Source organism: Pterocles gutturalis, unplaced genomic scaffold, assembly GCF_000699245.1.
Source record: "Pterocles gutturalis isolate BGI_N339 unplaced genomic scaffold, ASM69924v1 scaffold17702, whole genome shotgun sequence".
NCBI classification, from domain to species: domain Eukaryota; kingdom Metazoa; phylum Chordata; class Aves; order Pterocliformes; family Pteroclidae; genus Pterocles; species Pterocles gutturalis.
In genome coordinates this window covers 16759-30740 of record NW_010115849.1, presented here as the reverse complement: position 1 = coordinate 30740, position 13982 = coordinate 16759, and the positions used below count along the sequence as shown (strand labels likewise).

General features: G+C 37.0%; 1 protein-coding gene across 1 annotated transcript in view; it reads right to left on the bottom strand.

Moving 5' to 3' along the window:
- ATE1 (arginyltransferase 1) overlaps positions 1-13982 on the bottom strand; it is a gene marked incomplete at its 3' end in the record, with an annotated part of 58363 nt that overhangs the window by 28350 nt on the left and 16031 nt on the right. The window contains exons 7-8 of the mRNA XM_010075338.1: positions 9951-9983; positions 3393-3574 (exon numbers count right to left, since the gene is read on the bottom strand). Coding sequence (XP_010073640.1) covers positions 3393-3574; positions 9951-9983 — 215 coding nt within the window. The remainder of the gene's footprint in view (positions 1-3392; positions 3575-9950; positions 9984-13982) is intronic.

The window sequence follows — 13982 nt, the reverse complement described above, 5'->3', positions numbered from 1 at the left end:
CATTTGGACTACACTGTCCGATCTAATAAAACAAAGACTCAAAGTGAACAGAAAGTGAAGTACACAGACCATCATGCAAAGAGGTAAAACTTGGGCAGCAGCAAGTCTTACCACGGGCAACAAAGCTTTGTGCAAGCAAATTAGCGCTCATGACACCAAAGCTAGCTTGCTTAGAACTACTGACAGTGTCTTCACATGTACTACAGTCTCCAGTGATATAGTTAAGGACACTTAGGTCAAGTTCTTGCTCGGTGTTTCATTTATCTATTCGGCCAGTCCCCCTCCATGCAAAGTTTTATTGAGGATGCTAAAACATCCTTTACTTTCCGCTTATCAGGAGTATGTGCTGCAATCCCACGCAAGAGAGTCCGCCAACTCCATCATTTTACACCAGGAGCAGCAATGAGGTGTCATTGTATGGCACAACACACACCTACCTACATTTCTTCTGCCTGTATCTTTCCTATGGAAAAGGGACTAGAAACTTGCAATTACTCCTTTGTAAAGCTTTCAGTTATGGCGCATGTCTAAAGAGTTATAATGGCTGTTAGCTTAGGAAGACACTTATTCATTTCATCAGAGAATCAGACTTAGTATGTCAGTGCTACATAACCCCATTCCGAAAGAAATTCAAGTATTTTTCTTCCTACTAAATAGAGATTATGAATACTATGTTTGCTTACTACTCATGATTTCAGGTAGTAAGGGAAGGTTTAATTTTTTCCTGCAAATAAGAATAAGAATCACTCAATATGTCTTGATGATTTTTTTTTTTCCTTTGGTAAGGCTGATATTTCACAAGTAGCTGCTTGTCCCCTCATTCTTTACTTACATGCCTACATATTTCAAGTGATCTTCAAATCCCACCCTTTCTACGACTCAGCAGCAAAAATTCTCAAAGTAGCATGAAGTGGAAGTGACAGCACTGCATTGCAGTTTAACCTCCTCGGAGTAAAATTGGGAACAGCTTTGAAGGTATCAGATTCCTTTGCAACTTCCTAAATCCTCCCTAACGCTCAAGTTGGTTTTTTTTCCCTTTTTGAAAGAAGAATAAGGCTGGCCCCCTCCAAGACTGTTGGGAACTCATTTTTATTGCCTTAAAAGCTGCAGAATTTATAAGCTGCTTTTTCACTAGTTGAGCCACGTATGCATATTGCACTGACAAAGTTTTAAATTTATTATGTAGAAAATTTAAAATCATTTCACAAATTCATGAAAATGGATTATGTCAGTCCATTCTTACACACAGTAATGTGTGATATGTATGAATAATAAAACACAACTCTTAGGAGGACTTAGTATTTTATGATATATGCTCACCTTACATGGAAAAAAAATCAGTCTAATTTCAAGTATCTAGTATATATAATAATTTTTTTCTAAAAATCTAGACCACTAATAGAAAAAAAAATCAATTCTAAATCATAGGAGTTCCAACATTTTCTCTACATTTGTTAATTCTGATTAATTTTAGAGAACCACCAGTGTCACTGAATGCCTCAGAAAAATGACAATTCAGACTCTTTTAGACAAAGACCACTGAGATGCTACATTAATGCTCATGACAGCTTTGAAGTCAGCTCTGATTTGTGCTGGAACTGGACTAGATAACATCCAGAGGTCCCTTCCAACCTAAACTCTGAGTCTACACCTTCTCCTTCATATTGGAACTATTCTAGAAGAAGGTGGTGAGAGCCACCAGAAGGCAATGTTATCAGCCCTTCTTAAAAGTTACACACTCAGAGAAATTGCACTTTAGGACTGAACTGACCTACGAGCTTGCCAGAGAGTGGGAAGAGGTCCTGCTCTCTCACCCCCTCACCATTCTCAGCTGCATGCTTCTGGCTCCATCACAACTCTTGCACCAGCTCTGGTGTTAACAAGTTCTTCACTGAGTTAGCTCAGCTCAGTAACCAGGTTGTAAAGTAAACAGTCTTCTGTTGAGTAAATTAAACTGGCTGAATATATGGTTACTAGAAGCCCAGCATACAGCAGAGATGGAGAGGAGTGATTGCAGCACTTCATTTCATCAGCAATAAACCATTAGACTGGTGTCAGCAACTTCATAGGGAACTTTGTGGGAAAAACCCTGAGATGTATGCATTTGAACACCTCATATACAGATTATTCAGAAATCACAAAATTCACCACTACAAAGAGAAGACTATACCCAGAAGGAGAACTAAAAAAAAATTATTCAGAAATCAAAAGATCCTAATCAAAATCTAAACAAATTATGAGTGATGAAATTTCCAAGAGATTAACTTGCACACAGCTTATTAATTATCACAAAAATATATGAAGCAACTGTGATAAGAAGAGGTTTCCTAAAAATAGTGTTTGTCCTTTACATATTTCAGAAGTCATATTTACTCATCCTGGTGGGTAACGCTAAACAATAGCTAGGAAGCTCCACCTGTAGAGAAGATGCCCCTCTACAGGGTGCCTTGGAGAAAGAAGAAAGCTGGATCCCCCAATTCTTGTACATCTTTCATACATGAAAGATTGTAGTGCAAATCTCAACTTTTGCTAGAACTTCTCAGACCTAGGCAAACTTGAAATAGGCAGGTCTGGCACAGAGTCCAAACCCAGCTGCTTCAGGAGAACCTCACTGGGAATAACACGTGTCTGTGTCAAGCAAACAGAGAAGCAAAAAAGCTAAGGAAAAAAACTGACAAGCACAAATATTTCTACTCATTTAGGGGTTTTTTTCTTATAACAATAATGGAATCATAAAACTGCTTATGGAAGAGAAGCAGTAACTTGCAATTTAGCATACAAGTCTTATTCACAGTGAAAAGCATTACTCACTGTTCCTACTGTTTCACAAGACTAGGTTAATAGTTAATTTAAGGCTTTAAAATTCATAGGATTACTCTCTCCATCAGGCTTTCTAAAGCCAAAGATAATGAGATTAACATACCTGAAAAATATACTTAGTGCTAGTACAGCAGGAGACTACTAATTCAGGAGACAATGGTTTTTAGGTATTCTGTTATTTACGATCTCAATGTGCATAAAACTATAAAAGTGATTAATTCCATTTGGTGACTGGGCTAAGAAAAAGGTCAAAGGAAAAATTATTTCTGTTCAAACAAAAATTTTTTTCCTGCTGAAACCAAGCAATACTAAATTATTTTTCAGGGGCAATAAAAACTAGGTATTTCATTTCTGAGTGTTTTTTTAATCTTTAAAAGTACTGAGCTAACTAGAAAGATACATCCCTATTCAAGGAATACAACCAATTGCAAAGAATTAAAAAAAAATTACAAATACTTTGATAGAGATAGTGTTGCCAGTATACGTTTAGACTGGAAATAAAAGCTCAGTTTTAGGAACTAGTATCAGTTCTTACTATTTTGTCTAACCAGCTACCAAAAATGCCCTCTTACCGTAATGCAGAGTAGACTCCCAAAGATAAGAAAGAATAGTCTGGATCATAGTACAGGTAGACGGAGGACACGCAGTAGGGCAGGATATCGATCACACCGACAGCAATTATCTTCCCGTCCAGCCAATACTGCTGGTGGAATGAACCATAGCCACATTCTGGTCCATTTGGTGCATTCTCTGCCTGAGCAAAAACAAAAGAGGGATGTTAATTATCTGACGGGTAGACTTCCAGTATAAAAACCATTTTAGAAAGAATTTTAACACAGAAGTAAATACTATGGGAAATTACACCTGCTATCTGTGTTTGGTAAAAGGAGTAAAGGAATTTGAGAAACGGGGAAAACAATGTTAGTTAACTGTATTACTTGTGACCTTTGCTGCACTTATGATCAGTAAACTCTACTTATCATGCCTCCCAAACATTAAACTGCAAATAGCCTCTGCCATTGGCATTTATAGTACTGAAATGATAAAACAACAATGTGATTCAGCCAGTTATTAATGCATTATTACACGCAAGAAAATTCTGCAGACTCTCTTTAATTGGAACTTCTTACTCTTCAACAAGAGACAAAGCCCAAAGGCGGAAAAGGTGAAATGCCAACATTTCACTACACTGTCACCTCTCAAAGCTGGCTGCAACTGCCCAGTTCCCCCAACACCTTCTGTCCCAGCAAGGACCCTGCTGTTTCTCTCCCCCATACTTGCCAAGGACTGGAAGTACTTTGGCCACAGAAATTGAGTTTTTCAGAGCGGCCAATGAGGTGGTTGAAAAAAGCACTTACAAAAAGAACCGAACAGCTTACTCTTTATGTGAGTTTGACTCTTTATGACCAACAAACCACCTTTTATCTAAGAACCTGAAACTCTACGTTGCCAGAGAAGCTGTGGAGCATCTTTGTCAGCCCACATCAGAGCATCTTCTGCAAAAACACTCACTCACTCACTATTGCTATGCACTGTGGTTTTGAATGTGCAGTGAAGTATGTCTGCGGACGGGGTAAAGCACCTAGAGCCAGAAACTGATGCTTCAAATTAAGAAGAAAATGATCTCCTAATTGAAACTGTATTACACAACCAACCTTGGCATGCCATTTTCTCCCACATCAAATTTACTTTCATCCTGAATTCCACTGTGCTCAACTAAATTATCCATCTAGTCATGTTTTTCACTGCATTGCCAGATCTTCAGAAAGCTGCTTCTCACTCAATAAATCTGACAATATTGCCTACTATTACCAACTGTTTTGCATTACAACAACAGAAGGTGGGTTTAATCAAGTATTTTGATACAGTAGCACAGACTGAAGATATGATAGGCAGTAGAAGTTACTCTAATTGGTACCACATGTGTCAAAAGAAATCAATCATGTGAACAAAAAAAAAAAAAAATCATTTCAACTGACTTACCCAACCAACAAGTCCCAAAAGAAAGGCCATATAATAAAATGTGTGCATTTTTATATGGTTATATAGCATAAAACTAGATATGGAGCTACAGATATTGTAAAAGTGAAACGACCAAACACTAGAGAGCTCAATCTGCAGTATACAAGGATATCAGACCCAGATACCAGCATATTAAACTGGGTTTCTTCTCATTCAGGTAAAGCTTACTTATTCAACAGTTATGGTTTCATATAATAGCCTCAGCTTTCCAGAAAAGCTAAATGAAATCACGTGAGCAGTAGTAGAACTTTTAAGCTGGGACACAGTCAAAGAAGAGATTTTCTCTAAGGGTTCTCGTCCCAGCTACCAAGGTGCAGTTGGTGACAGAAAAAAATGAAACATCTCCAAGGGGAACTGTGACTGGTAATATAACACAGGCTTGCTTAAGTTTCAGTTAAAACATATTTTCTTTCTTTGTCAAAAATTCATCATACAGGATTTAATGAATGTTTAAAAAAGATAGTCTAACCCAACATGGAAAAGATTTTCACTCAAAGCAAATGTGTGCTGTGTCTGTGTGTGACCCCAGACCTCCAAATGGCATCAGAGGGTTCGGTCACCAGAGCTCTGCAAACTGAAGCATTAGCATGAGTTAAGAACTTCTAGTAAAGTATAAACTACAGTTATTTCTCTAATGCAATTACAATGAAATGCCATGAGCATAAGAGAGGCTATGTTCTGTAACAAACATAATAAACACAGCCCCGATTTCAGGCAAAACATTCAGGGATTTCCATTACATTAAGCAAATAACAATTTTAAAAAGAGTAACATTTTCCTCCTCCTTGAGAAGTTTTCATACAATGTAAGCCTTTGTAATGCTTGTAAGTATTATGTTTTCTCCAATATCTCAATGAATACTTGGCTCCTTTACCTTGATTTCTCATGCACCATCCAGGCAATCTGACATGAAACAGGTCTGGAATACGAAACATTTTCCTGAAGTGGGTTATACCATTTCACACTGCTGCCATGTCCAGCTGGGACTGTGCTTGTCAAAGGTGATGTAAAATATACCAGTGACACCAGGTGAGCGAGCTGCACCAGAGGGGGCTTACCTTATCTACCCAAAATAACACACATCAGCCCTGGACTCAGTCTAGAGGGACCACCTTATTTAAAATTAACAATTGATACTCAAACCTCAAGACAATGAAGTATTACAATCTGATGATATTGGAAAAAAAAATTTAAAAATAACTATGTCCAGGACAAAAATTAAAACAAATATTTTTTTCTCCAACGTTTAGACTGTAATGCAGAGAAAAATACAATATATTCCATCACATGTTAATTCTACCTGTCTTCATATTCTGCTAGCTAATGATTCTGTGAACACATTCAATTGCTCATATTTCATAACACATTATTAAGATTTACATATTTAATAGGAACTGGTATTATATATTGCCCCAATTAGTACACCTCTATGTAATAACTGCTTATAATTAAATTTCAGTGATGATGAGAGCACTCAATTTTCTTCAAAGCACATTGGTCTTTCTCTTTACTTTTAATAGATGTTTTACTACTTTATTATTATTATTACTATTATGGAAATTGCACTTGTTAACCCACATGCCAGACCAGTCTGCAACTGCAGAAGGCACTGCGTACTCACCTACCAAAAATGTGTCCTGACCATACTAACTGCATGATTATTTCTCTCTGGAAGGTTTAATGAAATTTCCTATCTTGAAATTTTCCATTTTACCCTCTGCTGTGGATGGAGGGAGGAGGAAGATAGGAAATCCAAGCTACCCCTTACACAAAGCAGGAAAAAAAAAAAAAAAAAAAAAAAGAAAAGCCAGGAACCCCTTTACTTCTGCACTCCAGTGGAAATTATTTGCCAAAAAAGTGAAGTGATTAATTCCAGCAGTTCCCTTCCCAAAGGTACATACACACACACAACCTTCCATATGGTAGATTTCTATCTCTTGGTTAGCAACATATTTCCTTTTCACTACTATGTCCTGCTTTCATTAGGGATTACTGGAGATGCTGTGAAAGCAGCCTACAAATATAGGCTGTGTCAGCAGAGAGGTAGCAGCAATAAGGGCCAGCAATGAGCCCTCGCAGAAAAAAAAAAAAAAAGAAAAAACCCCAAAACAACAGCATCCTGGGCTGCAGCAGGCAAAGTGCTACCAGCAGGAAAAAAATGACTTACTGGGGAGTCCATAAGGGCCATAAAGTCGATTAAAGGGCTCAAGCATCTGAGGTATAAAGAAAGCTTGAGAAAGCTGGGACTCTTCAGCCTCAAGAACAGATGACACAAAAGGAGGTTTTATCAGTATGTAGAAACACCTGACGGGAGGGAATGAAGATAAGGGTGGCAGATTCTTCTCAGTAGTTACCACTGACGGGACAAGGGGCAATGGATGCAAATTGAAACACATGAAACTCAATCTGAACAGAAGGAAAGAGGTTTTAACTGAGAACGTGGCACCGGCTGGGCAGAGAGCCTGGGGAGTCTCCATCCTTGGAGATACTCAAGACCCATGGTCCTAGACAACCTGCTCTAGCCAACCCTGCTCAAGCAGGGGGGGTTGGACTACGTAACCTCAGGAGGTCCCTTACAGCCTGAACAATTCTGTGATTCCATATCAAAACAAAGTAAACCAACACACTGCATCAAAATGTAAGACACTGCCTACTGTACCTTACTGGAAAAGTACAATATTTGAGCTATACTGTCAACTATTTTACCAGGAAGGTGATAGCAATCTTAAAATGCTAAAAAGATTAATAAAGCTGTGAAGGTACAAGGGACTTCAATAGCACGGGACTTTGAGTATCACCATGTAGACATGGTGATGTCTACACCACTGTAAGAAAAAAAGAAAAGCAATTTGCTAAGATCTCTAAATAAAATGAGTTTTGATTTAGTCCTGAGCAGTCCATCGAGTGTGACTAAAATATGACATTCTACAGAAGGTGACCCTGGCAATTACAGACCTGTAATCGTATCATTTGTTACTACATCTCCTAAAAATGAACACATATCAACAAACAAAATAAAATGGAGCAGAAGCTGATGTGCTTTTTGAAGAGCAAAGATCTAGATTCACATACACCTTTCAGTTCTTTAGGATTCAGAAGCATCTCAGTAAGGATAAAAGCAAACAAAGTGAGAACAATCATATACATAATGGAAAGCAGCTCACTTTCCATAGTGCTGGATCTATTCTGTTCTCCATACCGGTAGATGAATCACTGAAAACTGAACAATGTTGCATCAAACCAAGCTGGTAATTTAAAAGTATTCAGGATGGTTAAACAAAAACTGACTGTAAACAACTACAGAAAGATCCCATAATAAGTATTAAAAAGGCAGAAGAAACATCAAATGTTCGTAAATGCATGGGGAAAAAATATTGTTATATACACATCTAAAACAAAGGGTACAAGTTAGCAATTCACTCAAAAGGTGCTTTTGAGAGCAGTTTTGTGAAATCATTGATTTAATGCTTAGCATCAGTCAAAACTGAAAGACTAAAGTGCAATTAGAAAAGGATTTGAAAACAAAACAAAAGTCACCATTCCACTACGTAACGCCATAGCACATCTGAATGCTGAGGCTCGTTCCAACTGTTTTATCAAGACAACATGGAACAACTCAGGGAGGACAAATGCAGAGACCACTGTTAGTAATGCCAATACAACCACTGGCCCAGAACACCCCCAACTCACTGAGCACCAAAACCTGGTAGTCCTTCCTGAGCAGTTCAGGTTTTCCCCATGCCCTTCTTCCACAAAGACTCTTGCTTTGGCAGCAACCTGGTACCAGGACACACTGGTTTTTCGTTAAGACTCCTCCACGAATTCTCCTATACTGCACCTCTCCAAACAAGGTAGTATTTGTACATGCGAAGGGTAAAACTGCAAACATTTAAATGTAGCTTCTCAGATGAAAGGATGAATAAAAAAGCCCAAACAGTTCTCTCTACATTATCCTGTTTACTGCTAGAAAATTGCCTGGTTTTCTGCTAGTATAGACTGTATCATTTTTTGAACTATTCGTTTTTTTGTGCCAGAGCCCATAGCCAAAACTGAAAGTAAACAAAATAAAAAAATGAGGAATAGAAAGACAGGAAGACTTTGGGTGTTCATACTATTTTGCAGCTAATAACTATATTTAAAAAAATCCAAAAATTACAAATTGAAATAATGTAAGGTTTAAATCTGATTTTAAATTATTTTTGTTACAAAGAGTAAACAGACTACACACTACTAGATTTGCTTGTGGCAACTGTTTCAGAATAAAGAATTTCAAGAATCCCTTGGCCTCTTATATACAACCCCTTTTATTTAACTTCATCTAATTGAAGACATCTGTAGTGGTGCCACACAAAATTTAACTCAAGCTTCGAAATGTCAATAAAAAGTGTCTGTAAGAAACAATACTGGTATAAACCTGGCAGGGAAGTGTGCATCAACATCTACGTAGCCATACAAAATTAAGAATATAATGGCAGTCTGCCGCTTTAGTTGACGAGGTGATAAAAGCCCTTTTCCTATAAAGTCTAATGAGCTCTATTACTCTTCAGCTTTCAGGAATGTAAAGGCCAGTGGACTCAACAGAGAAAAAGCAACAAACTCTCCACACATGGATTCATTCAAACTGTGACATATCGAATTACTAGATAATTACTATAACCTGACAATTTCATTACAGTCACGTGGTACTTCACTCTTTAAGACTAACAAGAAAGCACAAGAAATCCGCAGCAGTTGGCTTACTTGAAATGAAGCAACAGCATCGCTCCTAAACTTTTAACTGAGATTAGAGTCAAATCCAATTTCAGCAACTTAGTCAGTACTACATTATTTAAAAAAAAAAAATCAAGAACAGAAAAGACACAGCACTTTCTGCTACTGTCTCTCAATGCAGTGACATGAAATTCAGTGGTAGCTTATTATCTATCTTCTTATCCAGCAACAGAGTCCTCAGACTCCTTTGAAAACACACTACCTTCCTTACCTGTTGGTGATGACACAGATGTTGTGACGCCCATCTATACCACCTATACCACATTGGTTTGCTGTCTACAGAGTGGAGAGGAAAGAATATTTTCATTTCAAAGCTTGCATGTGGAACGAATACATACCTCCAGAGGAGAATCACAGAGGAATCGTGTGAACTGCATCAAAGTAGATGAACCAGAAATATGTCCCCAAGACAGTCCAAATATGCAAAGCAGAAGAACATGAAAAATATTAGTGATACTTCAGAATACAGTAACTTTTTTCAAAACCATGTATTTGAAAAACACCATCAGACTTTTTAAGAGTTAAAACCAAACCTCCATAAACCATCTCCCAGTTTCTATTTTGTTTGCAAGTACAATAGATACAAAATTAACCATCCCAAGTACTTCCTTTTTATAAAAAAAGATTTTTTAAAAATGTGATGCAAGAGAATTATCACCTTGTAATACCAGTCTGTTTCTGGTGTTTTAATTCTAAATTACACATTACCCTTCTCTGTGACTGCCTGCAACTGGGAGTCTTTTCCCACCTTTCTGTTGGTACCTGCCCCATCACTAAAGCAAGGGGGTTAGAGCCCTCATACCTCTTAGTATAAATCTATTACTTCAATTCACATTCAAAATCATAAGCAAGCCTGTTTTAAGTCTAAAGAAGAGGAAGAAAATTTAAAAAAAAAAATCAACTTCCTGAAAGTGCAAGCATTTTTCAAAACTCAATTCTTTACTCAATACAAAACGATGTGCTGCAGATAATCAATCAAAAAAGGCAAGGTTTTAATGATCTAGAGCTTGTTCAATATTCTAGGAGTAATAAAGTAGAATAGTTACTTATTTATCATCATTTACTTATTTGATACAAATACTTTCTTATTGGTGGATTTCACATTAAACGTTACAAAGTTCTGGTATGTATTTAACCCCAAAACATTTATTTGTTAAAAAGCTAGTATGTGTTACACAGTTTAATTCCCCCTCTTGTAATAGCTGGATGATTTAATAAGGCAGCAGTTCACAAACTGCAAAGTAAACAGGAACTTTTAATTAAAATTTTGATAAAAAGAATATATATAGACACCTATAAAAACCTGATTGTTGTCAAGATTTTGTTCTCAACAATTCTACAAATTTCTGAGATTAATTAAATAAGATTATTCTATCTAAAGGGAAGTAAAACAAATGGGGTGATTACTTGTCAGTCACCCCATTTTTCCCAGGGAAGGGGAGGAAAGGAAGGCAGGCAACAACAAAAAGTGCCAATATTGTAAGTTGCTGACTTAGGATTGAGTTCCATATACAGCCTAAGTAACTAAAACTTTCTCTTTTCTTCAGAAGGTGCTATAAAGCAGAATGTAGAAATAAAAGCACAGCCTCTGGTAGATATATATATATATATATATATCTCTCGATCTGCAAACATTAACTGGACCATTCATATACACCGAACCTTAACCTTCTCTAGGAGGCACTGAAAAGTGCATCTGTTGATGCTAAAACAATCAAGACTTCGCAGAAGTCGTATTTCAGACTCTTCCCCCTCAAACACATAACAGTAGTTAAGCTATGTATGAATGGCAAATCTTTGGACACAGACCTGACGGAAGAACACTGAATTTCTACAAGGTGTTAGTGAAGACAAGGAACTGTGCTTTTCCTATAATTAACCACTTCAGATCTAGTCATCACCACTCTAAATTACTCAGACTTTGGACAAACTAATTCTATTAATTAATTAGTATGATAATTAAATTCTAGAATTTTTTTTTACTTTGTGGATACAGAGAGAGAACAAGAGGAAAAAAATTCTAAAAGAAAAAAACGGTAAACCAAAGTTTGAATTACTGAGTTATGTTCCCATAAAAAAAGAACAGAGTTACAAATTCCTTCACTGTGAGTGCATCAGTCCTTACAGCCAGTGACTTTAGAATGTGCAGCCTTCAGAAAAAATAAACCATGTGTTATTAATTTTCATGTCAGAAGACCCCCAATAGTTCTTAATCTGTAACTTTAGCTTTATAGTGCAAGTCAAACCCTATGGGTGAGAAAACTGAGCCAACGACACTTTTCAAACAGTTTTATCCATTCTCCAGGCTCTGCTGTACAATCCTTGGGCTTTGGGGGTGGGGGAGGACTTTTTAAGTGTACCTAAGCATAATTTCTGCTTGCTACGGAGTGTATACTTTTGCAACTATCTATACTGCTGGCTAGAAAAAAATTCTTAACTGCACTTTAATTTGTATCACAATTACTATTGCAAGTCCTGTTATATATTATTTCACCTCTTGAGACTCGCTAACTTCTCTTCATTCTCTTCAAATTTTCTTCACCAAGCCCCAGAAAACTTCAGAAGACTGTGAATCTTCTCTAGAAGTCAATTAAGAAACAACTACCCAAAACCACAACAGGAATAACTTCATTGACACAGATCTGGAGAATTTAATATGTATGTTAGATCCACTGACCTCTGCTGTTATCTTCTCAACCCTTACTCTCCCACTCCCAAATCCACACCACTTTCATAACCCAGGAATACACCTAGTCTATACATTTATAGTAAATGTAAGATTCAGTTTCTAAATTAACAAACTTATTTTAATACTTTAAGATTATTATGAACACAAATAAAAAATTATTCCATAAATCATGAAAGAAATACAGTTAAAAAACTGGTGCTACAGGTAAAATAACTTAATCTGTCCCAGAAGCAGAGTTAAAATTCCCTTCACAGAGTCATGATTTCTAATTTTAATTTCAAACTGAATTCCATAAACTTTAGGCTTTTAAAAACTATATATCTGAAAACCACAATATTTTACCTTGGTGCAAACTAATCACAATTGCCAGAAAGAGTCAACAGAACAATGGGAAATAAGTTTAAACATAATTAATAAAACTAAGAGGAACACATCACTGAGAATTAAATCAATGGGAGAAAAAAGGCAGAAAAGTAAAAGGAAGGTCTGGTCCAACCCAAAGCTACTTACTTGAGCAGAAGCACATGCTCAGCCCTAAAAGCTGTAATAAAACTGGAGTGTTAACACATACTTCCTTTTACAAGTGGGGGAAGATATTCAGATGCTTTGGATGCTAAACCAGAAAGGGTTTCACCTGGTAGCTCAGCAACTTTCTGAAAGTGAGGGCTACTGATGTCACACAATGACATCATTGCCTTCTCAGGAAAACTTTGAGCCGTCATCATCGGTAACTGTAAAATTATCTGAGATCCTCAGTACAAAGACATCACAGAGAGGCTTTCATTTGTAATTTTCCCTTTCACGGTATTAGAGTTTGCTCATATTTGCAATTCACTGTAAAGGAAAATTGAGTATTTGCCTTTTTCCTATTTGTGCCTTTTTTTTTTTTTTTTTAAAGACAATCTCTGAGTGGGATTAAAATAAACCAGGGGCGTTGGTTGGTTTTTGGCTTTGTTTTTCATAATGGTGCCAGGCTCATAGGAAAATAAAAAATACTGTGATGAGTTTCCATACAGAAGACAAGTCATACAACCTGCAGTTCCAGTGTACCACCTTCATGTGTGGCAAGCAAGTTTATTCTCTCTTCCCTCCCATTTCCAAGACTAACATAATGAGAGCTTCCCAATCTTGGGAACTACAAAATGCAGCATGTTTACAAGGACAGATGGTGCCAAGCTGCCCTGCTACTCCTGAAATGGGCAATATGCTGGAGCTAAGTTAGCAGAGGAATCAAAGACTTCTTCTGGGGCTGGCTCTATTCAGCATTTTCAACAGTAACTTACAAAAATACAGTTTCAGAGATCTCCACAGAGCCAGAGGTGAAGAAAGAGCCTTCAAAACACAGCACATAAGGAAACAGATTTAAAGTTTAAATGCATGTCTCAGATGCAGTTTTAGTACAAGAACCAGACTAATGAAATAGAAACAACTGCTGATGGGACAGAACGTACATTTCAGAATTACAATTTTGATTCCCCTGTGGAGTGACAGAAGTCACTGTGGCTTTGTCTGCTCAGAAGAAATTCCCAAAATAATGAAAATTTGTCAGTCTTATGGTTAAGTTTTTCTAATTTTATATGGATCTACTCAGTGGCAAAATCAGGAAGAACAATGTAAATTGTGATGCAAAAAAAATCTGAACTGAAACGATAAGACTATGGACAAGTTACTTGCCTGGATA